Source organism: Gymnoscopelus microlampas (genome assembly GCF_963454915.1).
Source record: "Gymnoscopelus microlampas genome assembly, chromosome: 7".
NCBI classification, from domain to species: Eukaryota; Metazoa; Chordata; class Actinopteri; order Myctophiformes; family Myctophidae; genus Gymnoscopelus; species Gymnoscopelus microlampas.
Window position 1 is genome coordinate 47662124 of NC_139944.1, and position 18280 is coordinate 47680403.

General features: G+C 40.9%; 1 protein-coding gene across 1 annotated transcript in view; it reads left to right on the forward strand.

Moving 5' to 3' along the window:
• Nucleotides 1–18280, forward strand: part of rad18 (RAD18 E3 ubiquitin protein ligase) — a gene marked incomplete at its 3' end in the record, with an annotated part of 93597 nt that overhangs the window by 32742 nt on the left and 42575 nt on the right. The window contains exons 7-9 of the mRNA XM_084063446.1: nt 3123–3313; nt 13648–13718; nt 14573–14633. Of these exons, the coding sequence (XP_083919572.1) occupies nt 3123–3313; nt 13648–13718; nt 14573–14633 (323 nt within the window). The remainder of the gene's footprint in view (nt 1–3122; nt 3314–13647; nt 13719–14572; nt 14634–18280) is intronic.

Sequence of the window (18280 nt, forward strand, 5' to 3'; positions counted from 1 at the left end):
GCCAGCAGCACATGGAAATTATATCAACTTGAGCTCCCAAGTATACTCTGTTAATGCTCACTCTGTGCTAAATTATCATGATCATGATGCATAGCTAAAATGTTTGGATGTTTAAAACATTAAGACCTGGAACTGTGTCATTTTTAGATTTGAGCTAAAAAGCATTATTTTACACTTTGGCTATTCAAAAACAGCAGATCTACAAGCTTGTAGATCTGCTATTTTTGAAAAATCGTGAAAATGTGTGAAAATCTTCTGAATATGTATATCTTTTTAAAGCGAACATTTTTAACTCAAATCTTTGCTTCTGGGGGTCTCTGGAACAACATATTTTGATGGGGGTCCATGGCCAAATGCATATAATTTTGGGGGTCCTTGACATGAAAAAGATTGAGCACCACTGATATAGAAACATACGTTTTTCAGAATACTGTTGAGATTTAGGAGACATGTAGAATCGGCTTCAGGTCTCAATGGGTTAAAACATTTCAAGTCTTGGAACCGTCCAATATTTTCCATTTATCAAGACTATTAAAATAGCTTGATGTCTTGATGCATTTGCATTAAATAATATTTTTTTTTACGTTCATCTTGGGAAGAGGTCCGTCTGGGCTGATTTTTTTTTCCCAGGAAGATTAATGCACTCGTTGTCAATGTGAGGTTCTGGTGATGATTGGGCATGTTTGTGTAACGGCACGGCACAGTTTGATCTATGGTGAACCTTGATGTCATAAATGATGGACCGCTCAAGTTTCTACTCCCTTTAACTCATTAAGACCGGGAATGCATATGTGTGTCATTTTTTAGATTTCTTTGGGCTTATTCAAATATAGCAGATATACAAGCTCATAGCGCGGCACCGAGTGCCGCGCTATGAGCTTGTATATCTGCTATATTTGAAAAATCTTGGAACATTTGTGCAAATCTTTAAATATGTATATATTTTTTAAGCGATCATTTTTTTACTCAAATCTTTTTCTCTGGGGGTCCCTGGAACAACATATTTTGAGATGGGGGTCCGCGACCAAATACATATCATTCTGGGGGTCCTTGGCATGAAAAAAGTTTGAGAACCACTGATAATAAGACAACATGTTAGGATTTAAAAGACAGTTGTATGACCCCCCCAGAAGCAAAGATTTGAGTTACAAATGTTCGCTTTAAAAAAATATATATATTCAAAGATTTGCACATATTTTCATTTTTTTCTTCTCAAAAATAGCAGATCTACAAGCTCATATCTGCTATTTTTGAATAGCCAAAGAAATCTTAAAATGACACAGATTCTTCCCCGGTCTTAATGGGCTAAACTCTCTTAGAGGAAGGCATCATTCCAGACAGCACGGAGAGAAGTTCTAACTCCTCCAACTCTGTGTAGTGTGCTTTATTCTCGTCTAGGACTATATCACTGAAAAATAGACCTGCAGACAGGGCTGCAGACCAATATAAGAAAACCCAAGGGTGGCCAGTGATAATTGGTAGTCGCTTTTGTTGTTCGTGACTGTCACGGTCCTTCTGGTCGATCGACACGGTCACGACTTTTGTCGTGACGACTTTTGTTCTGGCCCCACAGTGGTGGAATGAACTCCCCACTGATGTCAGGACAGCAGAGTCACTGCCCATCTTTCGCCGCAGGCTGATAACCCACCTCTTCAGGAAACACTACCCTTCCTCTTTGCCTGGCCTAATTGTTGTTAACTAGTTGTAGGAACTATTGTTGTATTGCTGTATTGGATCTTGCTTAGTCGATACACTTTTGTATTAGCTCGTGCTCATTTGATTTGGCTATTTTATCTCATCTCTTTAAGAAAGTAGGTAGCTGATATATTGCACTTTTACCTTAGCGCTAGGTATACTCTTGGGTGCTTGTTTTTACAGGAAATGCACTTAAGACCTCTGGTGATTAGTAGTAAGACCTCTGGTGATTAGTAGTTTTCGTTCCCTACCTATGTTGAATGCACTTATTGTAAGTCGCTTTGGATAAAAGCGTTTGCTAAATGACTGTAATGTAATGTAATGTAATGTAATGTCAGAACATCTGGGTTTATGTGTGCCACTGACTGATGATGAGTAGCAGTAGTTGAACTTGGGAGTACAACTTTTAATATCAGTGGTGAAAAATACATAGCTACTTAGTACATTTAGTGCATTTAGTTCTGTGCTTAAAGGAGAATTTTGCCCTAAGCGTTTTCCTACTTTGATTTGAGGTTGTTAAGTCATGATGATAGTGGTCCCGGGACCCCCTGTTCATAACAAGCTACGTTCTCCATTTCGGGGACCCTTCAAACCGCAGCTCAGAGTCAGAACGGCCTTTAGATCTAAGCTAAATCCGCTTATTTCCGTCGCTCGAAAATAGTTTTTTTCTTGTATATATCTGTAGTGTGTGTGTGGTGCGTACAGATCAAATTTACTGAAATCACGTTCGAAGTCTCGTCTCGCGATACTTCCGCCCGCCATTCTAGAGCCGTGTGTGTGTGTGTGTGTGTGTGTGTGTGTGTGTTACATACATCAGTGGTTCTCAAACTTTTTCATGTCAAGGACCCCCAAATTGACACTTATTACCCCGCGGACCCCCATTTGAAAAGATAAGCCAGGGACAATAAGAGAAGGTTTTTACGGCTCTCTAGCAGTGATTCTCAACCATTTTAATTTCAAGCCCCCCCAGTTTGACATGCATTAGGGCTACAGACCCCCATTTAATGGCATTTATACCGCTGGGACCCCAACTTATATTGTAAAATCAATGTTAATTTAACTCTGAGAGTGTACAAATGGAACCAAATGGACCCGTTAGGGTCCATTTGGTTCCATTTGTACACACTCAGAGTTACAGACCCATAAGGGTCCATTTAGTTACTGTCCATGATTTAGCTGGGGACCCCCTGGAACTCCCTCAAGTACCCCTGGGGGTCCCCGGACCCCACTTTGAGAACCAATGACATACATGCATCCAAAATGACTTTCCTGGCTTTAATGGTTTAATAAATACAGGAAAAACATGGCCCTCCTCAAACACAGCACATAAATACATTGCTGGTGGTCGCTGATATGATGCGGTAATATATGAATATACATATTATAATATATTATTATATATATATATAAAGCCCTTTCTGTTCCAGTTCTGGAGGAGGTTCTATGATGCGTCCCATGGGGAAGACGGTCTACCACATGCTGTCCCTGCAGCAGCTGAAGAGGAAGCTGAAGGAGGCCCACCTCTCTGTCCTGGGCTCCAGGGAGCAGATGGTCAGAAAGCACCAGGAGTTTGTCTACATCTACAACGCCCAGTGTGACTCACTCAGTCCCAGATCAGGTGAGAACAACACTCGGGTCCACACAGCGAGGGGTGTAAAAAGGGTTAAGATTAGCCCCTCAAACCAGGACCCTTCCTTAACCCATTCAATCCGGGGAACGCATCTGTGTCATTTTAGCTATAACCAGGGGTGCACATAACTTTTTAGGTCTAGTACTCAGAAGAGCACCTGGAGATGTGACTTGGTGCGCACCAAATAAATGGGCCCATCCCGTTTTGTCAACGGGGGGGGGGGGGGTGTTCAGCACGGCGCCTACCGGACAGTTTTGTCAAGGGGGGGGGGGGGGGGGTGGGGGGGGTTCTGTGCGAGAAGAAAAGGACGCTCTGCTTCCAAATTCCGCCGATTTTCGACGTTTTTTACCCTCTCACACCGTTAGGAGAAGCCCCCCACGGTTGATGCCCTGTGCTGCGCTGCTTTTATCCGCCAGATTTGGACGTTCACGGCATATTTGGCACCACTACGATGTGTTCATCAGTGCCTCTACCAGCCGCTGCTGGCTGCGTGCACGCAGAGAGGCAATGCGAGGCGATGCGAAGCGAGACTCACACAATCACGTGCAGCATGCGTCTCCTCGCCCTGCGCCTAATGGCTGTGTATGGGGCCGTCGCGCGCTTTAGAGTGATTGTGTGAGTGTGGCTTCAGGAAGTAAATTCCTAGCCTCGATCTCCAGGCTTTTATTTTTTAGTTTTGCTGTCCCAGCTGTTGGTACGCAAAAGCGCCTCGCATCGTCTGATGTGGTGCGCATTATTTATTTTGGGTGCGCATGCGCACCTGCGCACCAGTTATGTGCACCCCTGGCTATAACCATTATTTTATAGTTTGGCTATTCAAAATACATGTATTATTGTTTGTATGTCCGGCCTTATGGGGAAAAATGTTGGGTGGTTGGGGAGGACTGGGGTGGGGTGGATGGGAGAAAATATAAAACCGAAGAGTTGTTTCAATTTTTGCAAATGTGAATACAATGTCATGTCTCTTTGAATAAATTTTGCTTAAAAAAATAATTAAAAAAAATAGCAGATATACAAGCTCATAGCGCGGCACCGAGTGCCGCGCTATGAGCTTGTAGATCTGCTATTTTTGGAGAAATATTGAATCTTTTTTTGTAAATCTTTGACTATATATATGTTTAAAGGGAACATCTTTGTAGCCTTGCGTAGCCAGCCTATATCACTGCGTGGATATGAGTCTGGTGCTTCTATGATAGGGGTGTCACGATTCACTTACCTCACGATTCGATTCAAAATCGATTCCTAGGGTGCCGATTCGATTAAAATTGCGATTCTGCGATTAATTGATATTCGATTCGATTCTGCGATTTATTGCGATTTTCTAACAAATATTCGATTCGATTCTTCGATTTATTGCGATTTTCTAACAATTCTGAACAATATAAACCATGAAAAGTTGAATCATACACTTCAATGCAGCCAGATCATGTCAGTCAGTCTTTCTGACATTGATTTCAGACAAAGTGCCAGTGAAAAAGGTACTAACTTATACAAAAAAATTTAAAAAAACAAAAAAAACAAAAAACAACAACAATTTTTTAATTAAAAAAATCGATTTTTAATATTTGGAAACTATTTTAAAATCGTGGCATTAAGAATCGCGATTTATTCATGAATCGATTTTTTTTGACAGGCCTATTCTATGAGGTTGTTTTATTTTCCAAGGGGTGAATCAAAACAATGGCTCTGCTAATGGGGGTCCCTGGAACAAAATATTTTCAGATGGGGGTCCGCGGCCAGACACATAGCATTTTGGGGGTCCTTGACAAAAAAGTTTGAGAACCACTGATATCATAGCAACAAAGTTTTTTCAGAAAACCGTTAGGCGACATTTGTACCGGTACATGCGTTCCCAGATTGAATGGGTTAAATCAATGTGCACATTCGTTGTGCACACGCGCGCCCATTCGTGCACGTGCACATGTATGCGCACCCTAGGTGCTGCAGCATACAGGCAAACGCCTATTTGACAAACATCAGTGTCAGCGTTGAATTCAGACATGCAATGCATTTGTTCAAAAAACTGCTTCTTGATTATTCAATTTAACCTAAATGAGCAAGATTAACCCATTAAGACCTGAGGCCGATTGTACAAATGCCTTCTAAAATCAGTAGTTATCACACTTTCAAGATTTTCAATGTTCAAAAATAGTAGATCTACAAGCTCTCAAGCACGGCACGAAGTGACGCGCTGTGAGCTTGTATATCTGCTATTTTTTAATAGCCAACGCTAACATCTAAAATGACACGGATGCTTTCCTGGTTTTTAAAGGAGTAGTTCACCCCAAAAATGACTTTTTTATTTTCTATCAATGACACACCCCATGAAGCCTTGAATTCATGGAGATGTTTTTGTTTTTGTCGCATTCCTGAGCCAATAATTTGATGACCTTTGAGTCTCATGTTGACCGATGGTCAACCCGGTCATCAAATTATTGGCTTAGGAATGCGACAAAAGCTAAATAATCTAATCTTAAGGCTTCCTGGGGTGTGTTATTGATAGAAAATAAGTAATTTTTGGGGGCGAACTACTCCTTTATTGTGTTTAAAGTCAGTTATAGGTTCTAAATGATTGGTTTTGATGTATCATTGGTTAATTGCCCAGCCCTAGCAGTTTGATTCATTTAGATTTGACAACAACAGTAGAATATCAGTGCTCAGGCTTGAATGGGAGAGAAAGAGAGAGTACATTGTGTATGTCTGCTTCTCTAATGAATGATTATGCACATTTCTCCCAGTGGTGGAAAAGTACTACATTTTCCACCACTTCTATGTAGAAATACTATAGTACTTTTCCACAAGTCCGGACTTCAAAATTTACTTGAGTAAAAGTAAAAATAGTGTTGGTATTAAAATGTACCAAAGTAGAAAGTACTCATTATGCAGAATGTCCCATAACTCCCATTTCACAACTTTTTAAAATGCATAAAATCTGTTGAAAATAGCAGATCTACAAGCTCACAATGCATCGCATGGCGACGCATCGGCAATTTTCAAATGGCCGAAATGTTTATAGGGCTGAAGTGGTTAATGTATGTTTTGTAATAATAATCAAAATCTACAAACTAAGTAACTAGTAACTAAAGTGTTCAGTTCAAATAATTGTAGTGGAGTAAAAGTTTGCAAAAATGTTTGCCTCTGAGATGTTGTGGTGTAAAAGTACAGAAAATTGGAAATACTCCAGTTAAGTTCCCATGGAAGCCTTGAAACTGCAAAGAGAGAGAGAGCCTCAGGCTTAGATAACAGAGTAACAGTGCTGTGAATGTGTGAGTGAGAATCACCACTCGGGGAAATAAATATTAATCTGTCTCTAGTAGCTGTTCTCTCTCTCTCTCTCTCTCTCTCTCTCTCTCTCTCTCTCTCTCTCTCTCTCTCTCTCTCTCTCTCTCATGTGTTTTGCTTTAGTGATGCTTGGAATTCAAGAGCAGAGATTCTAAAAGGCTGATGCTGGCAATGTTCTCCTTATTATACGTGATGTATACTTGTCTTGTGCATTCTGTCACACACTGAAAATAGCCATTTTACAGAAGCTCACAACACGTCGCGGTGTGTTGTGAGCTTGTATATTATTATGGGCTATTTTCGGTGCGTGACATCGACACGTAACTAAGTATAAATCAGACTACCGTATAGACATTTTGTGTGTACTTTGGCCTGTCACAATTATTATATAATCGCCTAATCGCAATGATTTGGGATCATCCAAGGAGTCTCTGAGAAGGAGAGGGCGGCTGTGGATCCATGTCAAAAAATCCTTGTACAGGCAGTGGGACAAACAACAACCACACGTTCCCTCCATGTACATCATGTGAACTGCAGCGCTCACTGCGCATGCGTATATCCCCGTGTGGGTCATACCATAAAGTGTATAGTAGAGGGGCAACCTAGGTTAACAATCTCCCTCTTCTTTCTTTAAAAGAAAAAGAAATACATTCAGATATCCCATAAAACAGGTGCATTACAGAAAAGTGCATTTCAAAAATAATTCAACAAAACAAAATACAATGCAATAAAATCTGTATGTCCCCCCTTTTTTTTTTTTTTTTTTTGTTAAACAAAATATTTAAGCAGGATTCCAAAGTCCTTCACTGAATGCTTTCAAGAGCACTAGAGGTGATGCTCCTTTTTTTGTCAGACAGTCAGCGAGTTGGGCTTTTGTCACAGACCAGAGCACCTTTTTGATTTTCTTGCTCTGAATGAGCTCCTTGATTCCACTTATGTCCAAACGAAGTCTCTTCTCTGTGACCTGTTTTGTTGACTTAAGAGCATCGTACAGGGAGTGATTGTCAGTCACACAGACCAATGCGGGAGCATTTATTTCCACAGAACCAGTAGTGAGCTCAGAAAAGAGAGTGGCAAGGAATATTGCATTGTCTATTCCATCCGACATGGCAAGAGTCTCTCCCGCAAGGGTGCTCCGCACCACTCGTCTGATCCTCTTGGATTGCCAGCAAAGAGGAGAAAACATCCCCCTCTCCCCCATAAGGGTGATCAATGTCCCTCCTTGTGTACCCCCATCAGGCAAGTTTCCCAGTGAAGCATCGCTGAAAACAGTCAAGGTCAAAGCATCATTATCACCCAAATGTTGAAACTTCAGAGTAACTTTTTCAGCTTTAAGTTTACGGATTACCTTATTTGTATCATGGATGGACTGAACAGTAGCATTCTTTAGAACGGAAGCCAAAATACAAGCATCAAACATCACATCAGGTCTGGTCTGCTTTGCAACCCAAAGTATCTGTCCTATTTTTGATCTAAGCTGCTCTTTTTCTGTTTCACCAAGAGGTGAATCCCTTTGCATAGCACGTGCTGGTTGCATGTGGATGGGTTGCAAATTCTCAATATAGCTGTGCTGATGCATCTCTATCACACCCTTAACAGTGACAATATCCATTCCCACATAGCAGAAATTATCATGTTCCTCACGTCCCACATGGAACGCAGACCTCAGTTGAGAAATTACATTAGTTACAAAATGTTGTGAGCCAGCCCACAGAAAATCATCCACATGACATGCAAGTACACCTGTAATTTTGCACTGTTCATCTAGCCAATAAAACACTGCAGGATCCACTTGTGAAACTTTACCACCCGTGCTTAGCATGATTTCTTTCACTCTGTTATACCAATACAGTGATGCATCAGCTAGACCATATACACATTTCTTCAGTTTCCATAAAACTCCTTTACTGTCTGCTTCTGGGGGTGGGCGAACATGAATGTCCCTTGACAATTCCATGCCCTGCAAAAATGCAGATTTAATGTCCATAGAATGGACTTTCCACTGATTTTGACAAATCACAGCTAGCAATAACCGTAGTGATTCAGAAGCACAGGTTGGTGAATCTTTCTGTAGCTGTTGTATATTAAACTCTTCAAAACCCCTGGCTACAAGTCTGGCTTTGGGCACAATACCATTTTCCGTTTCTTTTAGACTGCAGACCCATCGAGTGGAAACACACTTTTGGCCTGCATCCTCAACTTCTTCAAAAACATTATTGTTGTTCCAGTTTTTTATCTCTTCCTGTTTAGCTGCATCAAAAGATATGTCTTTCGTTATTAGCACATCAGCATCTCTGGCTTCTGATTCAACGCTGAGACTATTGACACGAGACAGATCAACTGCCTCCTGTTGACCATGACTCCCATCAGTCTCAAGAAGCTGCAGATTATACCAGTTTTTGTACACTCCTGTGGCTTTTCCTGCTCTGCTTAGAACTACAGCTTTACATGGAACACTGTCATCGTCTTTCATAAAGGTTACAGTCTGTCCTGTTTTTAACTTTACATTTGCAGGAAGAACAGAGTCATCATCACAGACATTGTGCTCCAATCCAGGTCGTGTCACATCATTTTGAGTCCCTAGAGGACGTACCCCTGCTCCTGCACTTGACTCACTGTCACTCTCCTGTTCGTTGTCTGTGGCTTGTCCACTATATGAGCTACCTGTGGCTCTATTTACAACACCTGTGTTTTGATCTTGTTCAGTATCTGCTGCACGGTTCTGAACAACTTTTTCACTATTTGTGTCATTGAGAACCTCACCCTGTCCAGTAGTCTGAACATGTGTGTGTACCTTATTAAGTCTTAAGTGATGCACTCTAACAAGGATTCCACCATGTCTTACAAATACAACAGCTCCATCCTGACCGATAACTACACCCGGCCCCTTCCACTCTGCACTGTCAGCTCGTTTGTAATAGACTTTGTCTCCTGTCTCATATTTTTCATCTGTGGGTCTGAGCTGCTTACGTAGGGCTCTTCTTATCCTCTCTGAACACTCAGCTTCAGTGAAAGCCTTCCTAGATGCATGCAACGCTGATATGTGTTGCCCTACCCTTGCACTTACTGTAGTACCTTCTAGGGCAGGCAGCTTATCAATTAATACAGAGGGAAGGTTAGGATTTTGACCAAAAACAAGTTGATGTGGACTATACCCATGGACACTGTGCATACTGTTTTTGGCCATAAGGGCCCAATCTAGGGCAGTGTGCCAATCACATCCATTTTCCCGTCTCACCTTCAAGAGAATGTCAGTGAGAGTCTGATTGTGTCTTTCCAACAGCCCATTGCTCCAAGGACTGTATCCTGCTGTTGTCCTCGTCTCGATGTTGAAGTTCTCCGCCATATCTCTGAACTCTGCATTATTGAACTCGCCTCCATTATCGCTGTACAGAATACGGGGCGGCCCATGAACACTAATCCACGTGTGGATAAGAGAGTTGACAATTTCAGAGGCCTTTTTGGTTTTCACAATACTTCCTGCACTGAAGCGTGTGAATTGGTCAATCACATGTAGATACCATACTCCTGGCTCCAACTCGTGCAGGTCCACTGCTACGGTTTCATTGTATTCCGACGCTAGAGGCAGACCAACAGCTGGCTTTGGCTTTGTTCTGCTGTATCTCTGACATATGTCGCAGTCATATACTATTTGTTGCAAAATGGTGAGGCAGTCCTTGTCTTTATTTCCAGAGCTTTGGATTAACCTCTGCAGCCTGTCTGCTGATGCGTGGCCAAACTGTTTGTGAAGCTTGAGAAGGACCTTGCGCTTTTCACCTGGGGACATGTTTTCTGTCACGGTCAGGGCTTCATCTTCAGCTGTAGCTGCAAGTATCACGTCATCTTTCATTTTCCTCTTTGTGTTGTCTTCATCTCTTATGTCTACACAGTAGTGTCCTGAGCTAGTGAACTCAAGAGGTATCTGTTGCTTAAACATCACTGCTCTGTCATTTTCCATGTCTAAAACAGTTCCTGCCCTCTTCAGTGATGATTTACTTAGCAGAAGTGGGATATCAACTTCGACCACTTCTGTCTCTATGTAACATTTTGTTTGTCCTATCTTGGCAGGTAGTTTCACTGTCCTGGTAGAATATACTAAGTTCCCATCTCCAAAACGAAATGGTCTGCAACTGTGATGTTCTGTCTTCATCAGCTTGTTTGCCTGCTCTTGACTGAGACCATTAACAAAGCTGACAAGCCATTTCTCCCCACACACTGTACGAGTGCATGCTGTGTCTATGATGGCTGATCCCAGGGATTCAGTCATGAAAATCTCAGAGTCAGACATGCGGTCATTTGTCAACAACGTGATATTGACTTCATCTACATTTTCGTCTTCAGTGAATCTTACATGTTCGTTCCTCTTGTGGGGGCAGTCCTTGGCCCAATGGAATGTGCTTTGACACACCGCACATTTTGATCGCTTACCGAACTTATCCAATGGATTAGTACCCGGCAGCGGTGACTTCTGTTGAGCACCTTGGAACGTCGTGTTCCGTCTTCCTTTTCCTTGTCGTTGTTCTGTGAAGAAAGCTGCGTCCTGGTTTAGTTGTATTCCATTTGACGAGCCTGGCGTTTTCCCTCCAAATATCCGCTTGAGTGCCGACTTCATCGATGAAAACTTTAGGTCAGGACATGCCGTCAGTGCAAGCTGTCTGTTTTTCTCGTCGAGACAGGCTGTATCTAACAGCTTGAAGGCTAATATGGCATCAGGAAGCGTCATGTTATACTTTTTCATCCGATTGTATCGCTGTTCAAAGTCAATTATGTAGTCCGCCATTGAAACTGAACTGTCCTTTGTTAAACGATCAAACTGGGAATACGCTTCGTAGGCCCGATCCCTTTCCTCTTGCTGAAACACGCCATCCAGTTTCGCCAATAAAGTCTCCATACCATTATCACGGTCCAAGTCTTCTGCAGGTATTTCCATAGCGATTTCCCTGGCTCTTCCTTCGAGCCCCAACGCCACAGCAAGCGCCTGCTTCTTTTTATCGAGTTCAGTAACTCGCGTCCATATGTTGACTTCATTTTTCCAACACTCGTATGGTCTGGCTTCGTCAAACTTCGGCGGTACTCTATAGTTTGCAGCCATCCTCAAACCATCCTCTGCTACCAATGTTGATCTCGAACTTAGTAAACACGACGTTTATTCCTTATAGCTCAGTTTATTGAATTGTACAGGCAGTGGGACAAACAACAACCACACGTTCCCTCCATGTACATCATGTGAACTGCAGCGCTCACTGCGCATGCGTATATCCCCGTGTGGGTCATACCATAAAGTGTATAGTAGAGGGGCAACCTAGGTTAACAGCATGCACTTCCGCGTCGGGGCTTCTACAGCACGAAACGTATCAACGTAAGTGGATGGAAGAATAGCAGGCACTGAACGTACAATATTTTAATAAACCTCTGGCCCCCGTTGTGTTAAAAATGCAATCATTGATCCTCCCCAACATGTTCAAAAGGAGTAGGAAGAAGCAAAAAAAAGAAAGGTTCATACATTTTTGAAACATTTTCAAAAATTGTGGAAATGGCAGATCTACAAGCTCACAACGTGGCACTTGTAGATCGTCTATTTCCACTATTTCGTAACACATTTTTAGTATAAAATATGATTTATTTTGGCCATAATAAGAAAAAATGCTTTTTGATTACTGGTGTCGGTCATTGTCTGTAATTTTTTGGTGGAATGAATCTTTTGTCATATCTGCATATCTTAGTATCTATCGCATTTTATCTTAGCCAGTAGCTGTCGATATAATCCCCCTGTTGCATACACATTTACACTTCACAGGACCTGAGTCCTTCTGCGTGCTGCTGGGAATATTTAGATGCCATTATGTCCAAAGTGTGTATGTGTTTGTATAATCCATTGAGACCTGAAGCCGATTCTACATGTCTCCTAAATCTCAACAGTATTCTGAAAAACCTATGTTTCTATATCAGTGGTGCTCAATCTTTTTCATGTCAAGGATCCCCAGAATTATGTGTATTTGACCGCGGACCCCCATCAAAATATTTTGTTCCAGGGACCCCCCAGAAGCAACGATTTGAGTTAAAAATGTTCGCTTAAAAAAATATATATATTCAAAGATTTGCACACATTTTCACGATTAAAAAAATAGCAGATCTACAAGCTCGTAGCGCGGCACTCGGTGCCGCGCTATGAGCTTGTATATCTGCTATTTTTGAATAGCCCAAAGTGTAAAATAATGCTTTTTTTTAGCTCAAATCTAAAAATGACACAGTTCCAGGTCTTAATGGGATAAGCCAAGGAATCTGCAGGTTATATGCACAGCTTTTTGAATTTGATCTCACAGCTTCCTGTTTTTCCTTACGCGTATCTCCTGGGGATTCCTCATTTCCTGAGCAGCGGGGGGCCTCGTGGGCTAAGTCCCCTTTTTTTTGTATGGAGAGAAAAGCACTGCCCTCATACAGTACAAACAATACAATATTTGTGGGTTGCAAAGGATCACAAAGTTCTCCTCATACCAGTGTTGATTTTGTCGACTACCTTTTTTCACTGACTAAAACGAAATAAAAACTAAGCTACGATGACTAAAACTAAGACTAAATATATTGACAATTTCGTCAACAAATAAGAACTAGACTAAAATGTTAGTGAGGGACTAGTGGAGAAGATACCCAGTAGAACTAAAAGACAAGTATGTTTGGTTGCTCTTGGGTGTTGCGCTCTGAAAATAGCAGATCTACAAGCTCACAATGCGTCGCGCTGCGACGCATTGTGAGCTTGTAGATCTGCTATTTTCAGCATGCAACCGAGTGTAATAATCTGCCATTACGACGTCATCAAGGCACCGCCAAAATACATTATAGTCGACTAAATCAACTGTAGATTTAGTCGACTAAAATCTTTCGACTAAAATCTTTCGACTTAAACTAGAAAAAAAACTAAAATATTTCAGATGACCAAAATATGACTAAAACTGAATGGAATTTGGTTCAAAGGACTATGACTAAAACTGAATTAAACATTTGCTGTCAAAATCAACACTACCTCATACTTTTGTCAACAGCTGAAGATATCGCCAAAGAAGTGGAGGCCAACGAGAAGACCAGAAGTCAACTGCAGCTGAAAGCCAAACCCGTGTGTATTCTACTGTAAAACAAACACACCTTAAATGATTACCGTGACATTTAAAGATTTCCACCTTAAATGATTATCATGACATTTAAACATTTCCACCTTAAATGATTACCATGACATTTAAACATTTCCAGACATCTGTTTGTCTTCACATTCACGCTCGTCATTCTTCACAACATTTACCATTCTTTTCATGTCTGAAAATGGCTCCTGATCACAACCAGTGGTGTGAAGTAATTAAGTACATTTACTCAAGTACTATACTTAACTACAATTTTGAGGTACTTTTACTTTAATGGAGCATTTACAATTGTCTATACTTTTACTTCTACTCCACTACATCTCAGAGGCAAATATTTTACTTTTACTCCACTACAATTATTAGAAAAAACTTGAGTTACTAGTTACTTTGCAGATATAAATTATTACATTATAAAACATACGCTAACCACTTCAGCCCTATTTTATACCAAGGCTATTTGAAAATGGCAGATCTACAAGTACATTTTGATACCAATACTTTTGTACTTTCACTCAAGTAACATTTTGAACACAGGCCTTTTACGTGTAACAGGGTATTTCTACATTGCAGTATTGATACTTTTACTTACGTAGAAGATGTAATAGTACTTTTTCCACCACTGCTGAAAATGGCTCCTGATCACGACTACAGAGCCAAATTGGACTGTCCAGGGTGTTGTCTACAACTCTGGTTTGCAATTAATGTATGATTAGAATGAATGTCTACAACTCTGGTTTTGCTATTTATTTCTTTGTTAATTTGCTTTATGCTGTAATCTGTCTGGCTTTTTGGTGACAAGATGCTCTCTTTCTGTCCGTCCATTAATCAACAGGTCATGGTTTTCTCCAAGAATCAAGCTGAAGAAGAGATTGACGCCATGCATTCAAATTATAGTAAGTGACAGTCCCATTTCTTTTATCATTGAGTTGTTGACATTGGGGCTTTGGTTGTTTATATCAGAGCATTTAGGGTGGAGGACGTGTATAGAAAAATAAATACAATGCCTTTACCAATATGCATAGCTGTTAACCCATTAAGACCTGATGCTGATTCTACAAAATGTCTTCTAAATCCAGTATTCTGAAAAAACACATGTTTCTATGTCAGTGGTGCTCAAACTTTTTCATGTGAAAGACCCCCAAAATTATATGTATTTGGCCACCGACCCCCATCTCAAAATATTGTGTTCCAGGGACCCCCCAGAAGCAAAGATTTGAGTTAAAAATGTTTGCTTTAAAATAATATATTTTCAAAGATTTGTAAACATTTTCACATTTCACGAAAAAATAGCAGACATATAAGCTTGTATATCTGCTATTTTTGAATAGCCAAAATGTAATATAATCAAATCCAAAAATGACACAGATTCGTTCCCGGTCTTAATGGGTTAAAATGCTACACTGAAAGTGCAAAACAACTCAAACAAAGAGGCTGACGCTGGGCCAGCCAGGGTGGGGGAAGAAAGATACATTAGAATACCAAATATGTTTTCATCAAACTAATTTTCTTTTGGGAGTGCTTTTTGGTTTGTTTCATATCATAAGGGATGAAAATGAATGTTCTATTCTCTTCAGCTACAGTACATCTGCATTTCATTTCTGCATTTTCAATCAGTCTCTCTGAATTTTCAATCAGTCCCAATTTCACAAGCTTCTCTTGTGAAATTGGAAATGGACAATTGGTGTGAATAGACCAGTTAGTTTGAATTCTCTCTGGAAAATAAATAAGGTAGGTGTGAAAAAAGGAAACGGGGAGACAACATCCCAAGCCACCCAAAATAAGTGTTTAGTTTAGTTCTGGGAAATGTGTAGTAGATTCTAAAGCGCTGTATATTTGCTTTGGCAGCTTTAGCTTTATACCTTTTTGAAAACTTGGGGAAAAAAAAATGGGACATTCTGCATAATGAGTAATGTCAAGTAAAATTAATTGAAAAATTGAATTCCGGACTTTTACTTGTAACAGAGTACTTCTACATTGCAGTATTGATATTTTAGTACTTTTTTCACCACTGCCTGCTACGATATTCTGGTCCCCACTTCCCCTTTGAGTGGTGCTCCAGCTTTAAATTTAAGAGCGCTCCCTTACCAAGGAGCAATTTTCTTCGTGTGGGGATGTGAAGCACATTGGGATTGCTCATCTCATCTCCAAAGAGCTTCCCAATCGATACCCCTAAGGTGGCTCGCTAGATACAACAGGTCCCTGTATTGATCTTTACCTTTCTTCAGTGTTCATTATCAACCCACCTCCAATACCCCTTTGCAGTACAAACTGCCAAGAACAAAATAAGGCCCTGCCGTATTTCCGAGAATTTCACTGAAAATAAAATAAAAGGTTCACTGAACCACCGAAGGACAAGTGCCTCGAAAATCGTCTAGCCCTGGGTTCAGGATCAATTTATGGTTTTGAGTGTCTGAAGTGTTGATCGACACGTCACACACTACGTGTCTACGAGTTCTGGACATTTACATATACTGTCTCAGTGTTGATTTTGACAGCAACTTATGATTTAGTTTGTCATAGTCTTTTGAATAAAATTCCATTTAGTTTTAATCATATTTTAGTCATCTGAAATGTTTTAGTTTTAGTCTAGCTTCAAGATTATAGTCGACTAAATTAACATTTGACCTAGCCGACTAAAATGTATTTTGGCGGTGCCATGTAATTGGTTGCATGATGAAAATAGCCGATCTACAAGCTCACAACGTGTCGCAGCGCGACACGTTGTGAGCTTGTAGATCTGCTATTTTCAGAGCGCAACACCGGAGCGCAACCAAACATAAAATGACTTGTCTTTTAGTTCTACTGGATCTCTTCTCCACTAGTCCCTCACAAACATTTTTATTTGTTAACGAAATTCTCAGTATATTTAGTCTTAGTTTTAGTCATCGTAGCTTAGTTTTTATTTAGTTTTCGCCAGTGAAAAAAGGTAGTCGACCAACATTTTTCATCATAGTTTTAGTCGATGAAATCAACACTTTACCGTCTGCGACTCGCTGACACCACGACACGTAAGCAGGAAGCGGATGTAGTCTCGTTCGTCTTCCCAACCAATCATACTAAATACGTGACATTTTATGAAAGCATCTGCAACCTTACATTTTTCCATAGGTACGCAACACTGTGGGCGGACACAATGTTGACGTTTTGACGTCCCATTTCGCTGTGCAATATGTGTAGGTCGACACTTGTCGCTCAAAGGATAAATTGGTCTTTTAGGTGGGGGGGAGGGGGGGGCTGGTTGGGTGGCGGAAACATGCTATACAGTTGAGGACGCTTGAGAGACTTCCATTATAGACATGCACTTGAGTGTTTAATGAGGTGTTGTAGGGTCATTTAACCCATTAAGACCGGGAACGCATCTGTGTAACCACTTTAACCATTATTTTATACTTTGGATATTCAAAAATAGCAGATCTACAAGCTCGTAGTGCGGCACCGAGTGCCGCGCTACGAGCTTGTAGATCTGCTATTTTTTTGCCATTTAAAAAAAAAAAAAAGTTTTTTTTTTGCAAATCTTTGAATATATATATATATTTTTTTTTAAAGCGAACATTTTTAACTCAAATCTTTGCTTCTGGGGGTCCCTGGAACAAAATATTTCATATCGGTGGTTCTAAAACTTTTTCATGTCAAGGACCACCCAAAGATTATATGCATTTGGCTGCGGACCCCCATCTCAAAATATTTTGTTCCAGGGACCCCCTGCAGAAGCAAATATTTGAGTTACAAATGTTTGCTTTAAAAATATATGTATTCAAAGATTTTCACGATTCTTCACGATTTTTTCATAAATAGCAGAATAGCAGCTCATAGCGCGGCACAGAGTGAGCTTGTATATCTGCTATTTTTTAATAGCCAACGCTAAAATCGATGCCTTCCCGGCTTTAATGGGTTAAGTCTCTTTAGGAAACTACTAGGTGTGGGTTCATAGGTGTGTTGTGCACTCACTCAGGCATACAAAGGAATTTAAGGTACATTTGTTTTTCTGTCCTCAGGCAGAGGTTGAGTCAGGGCAGGGAAGTTGTGGAACAATATGCAAAGTCATGTTAAAGGAGTAGTTCACCAAAAAATAAATACTTTATTTTCTATCAATTACACACCCCATGAAGCCTTGAATTCATGGAGATATTTTAGTTTTTTATCGCATTCCTAAGCCAATGATTTGATAGCCTCGATCTCCAGGCTTTTATTTTCCTTCACCTTTCGATCAGAAAGAAAGCCTGGACCAAGCTGTCGACAGTTCTGGCATAGGAAGTGGGAGTCAACCTTTCATTTCCCCCGACCAACCAGAGTGCAGTAGGCGTCGCACCAAATGTTGTGACGTCAGGGCTCTCAATGCTGAACATTGGGGGAGGAGGAGGGGCGGGGGCGGCGCACGGATCGGTGAACCAATGGGGAGCCCGCGGATGTTTTCGCCGGAGATTTTGAATCCGCCCCTCTATGCCAGATATCAGACCCGCTGGGGCAGGCTAATAATTTGATGACCGGCGGTCTCTCCGGTAGGGAGTATGAGTCTCCTAGAGCAGTGGTTCTCAAACGT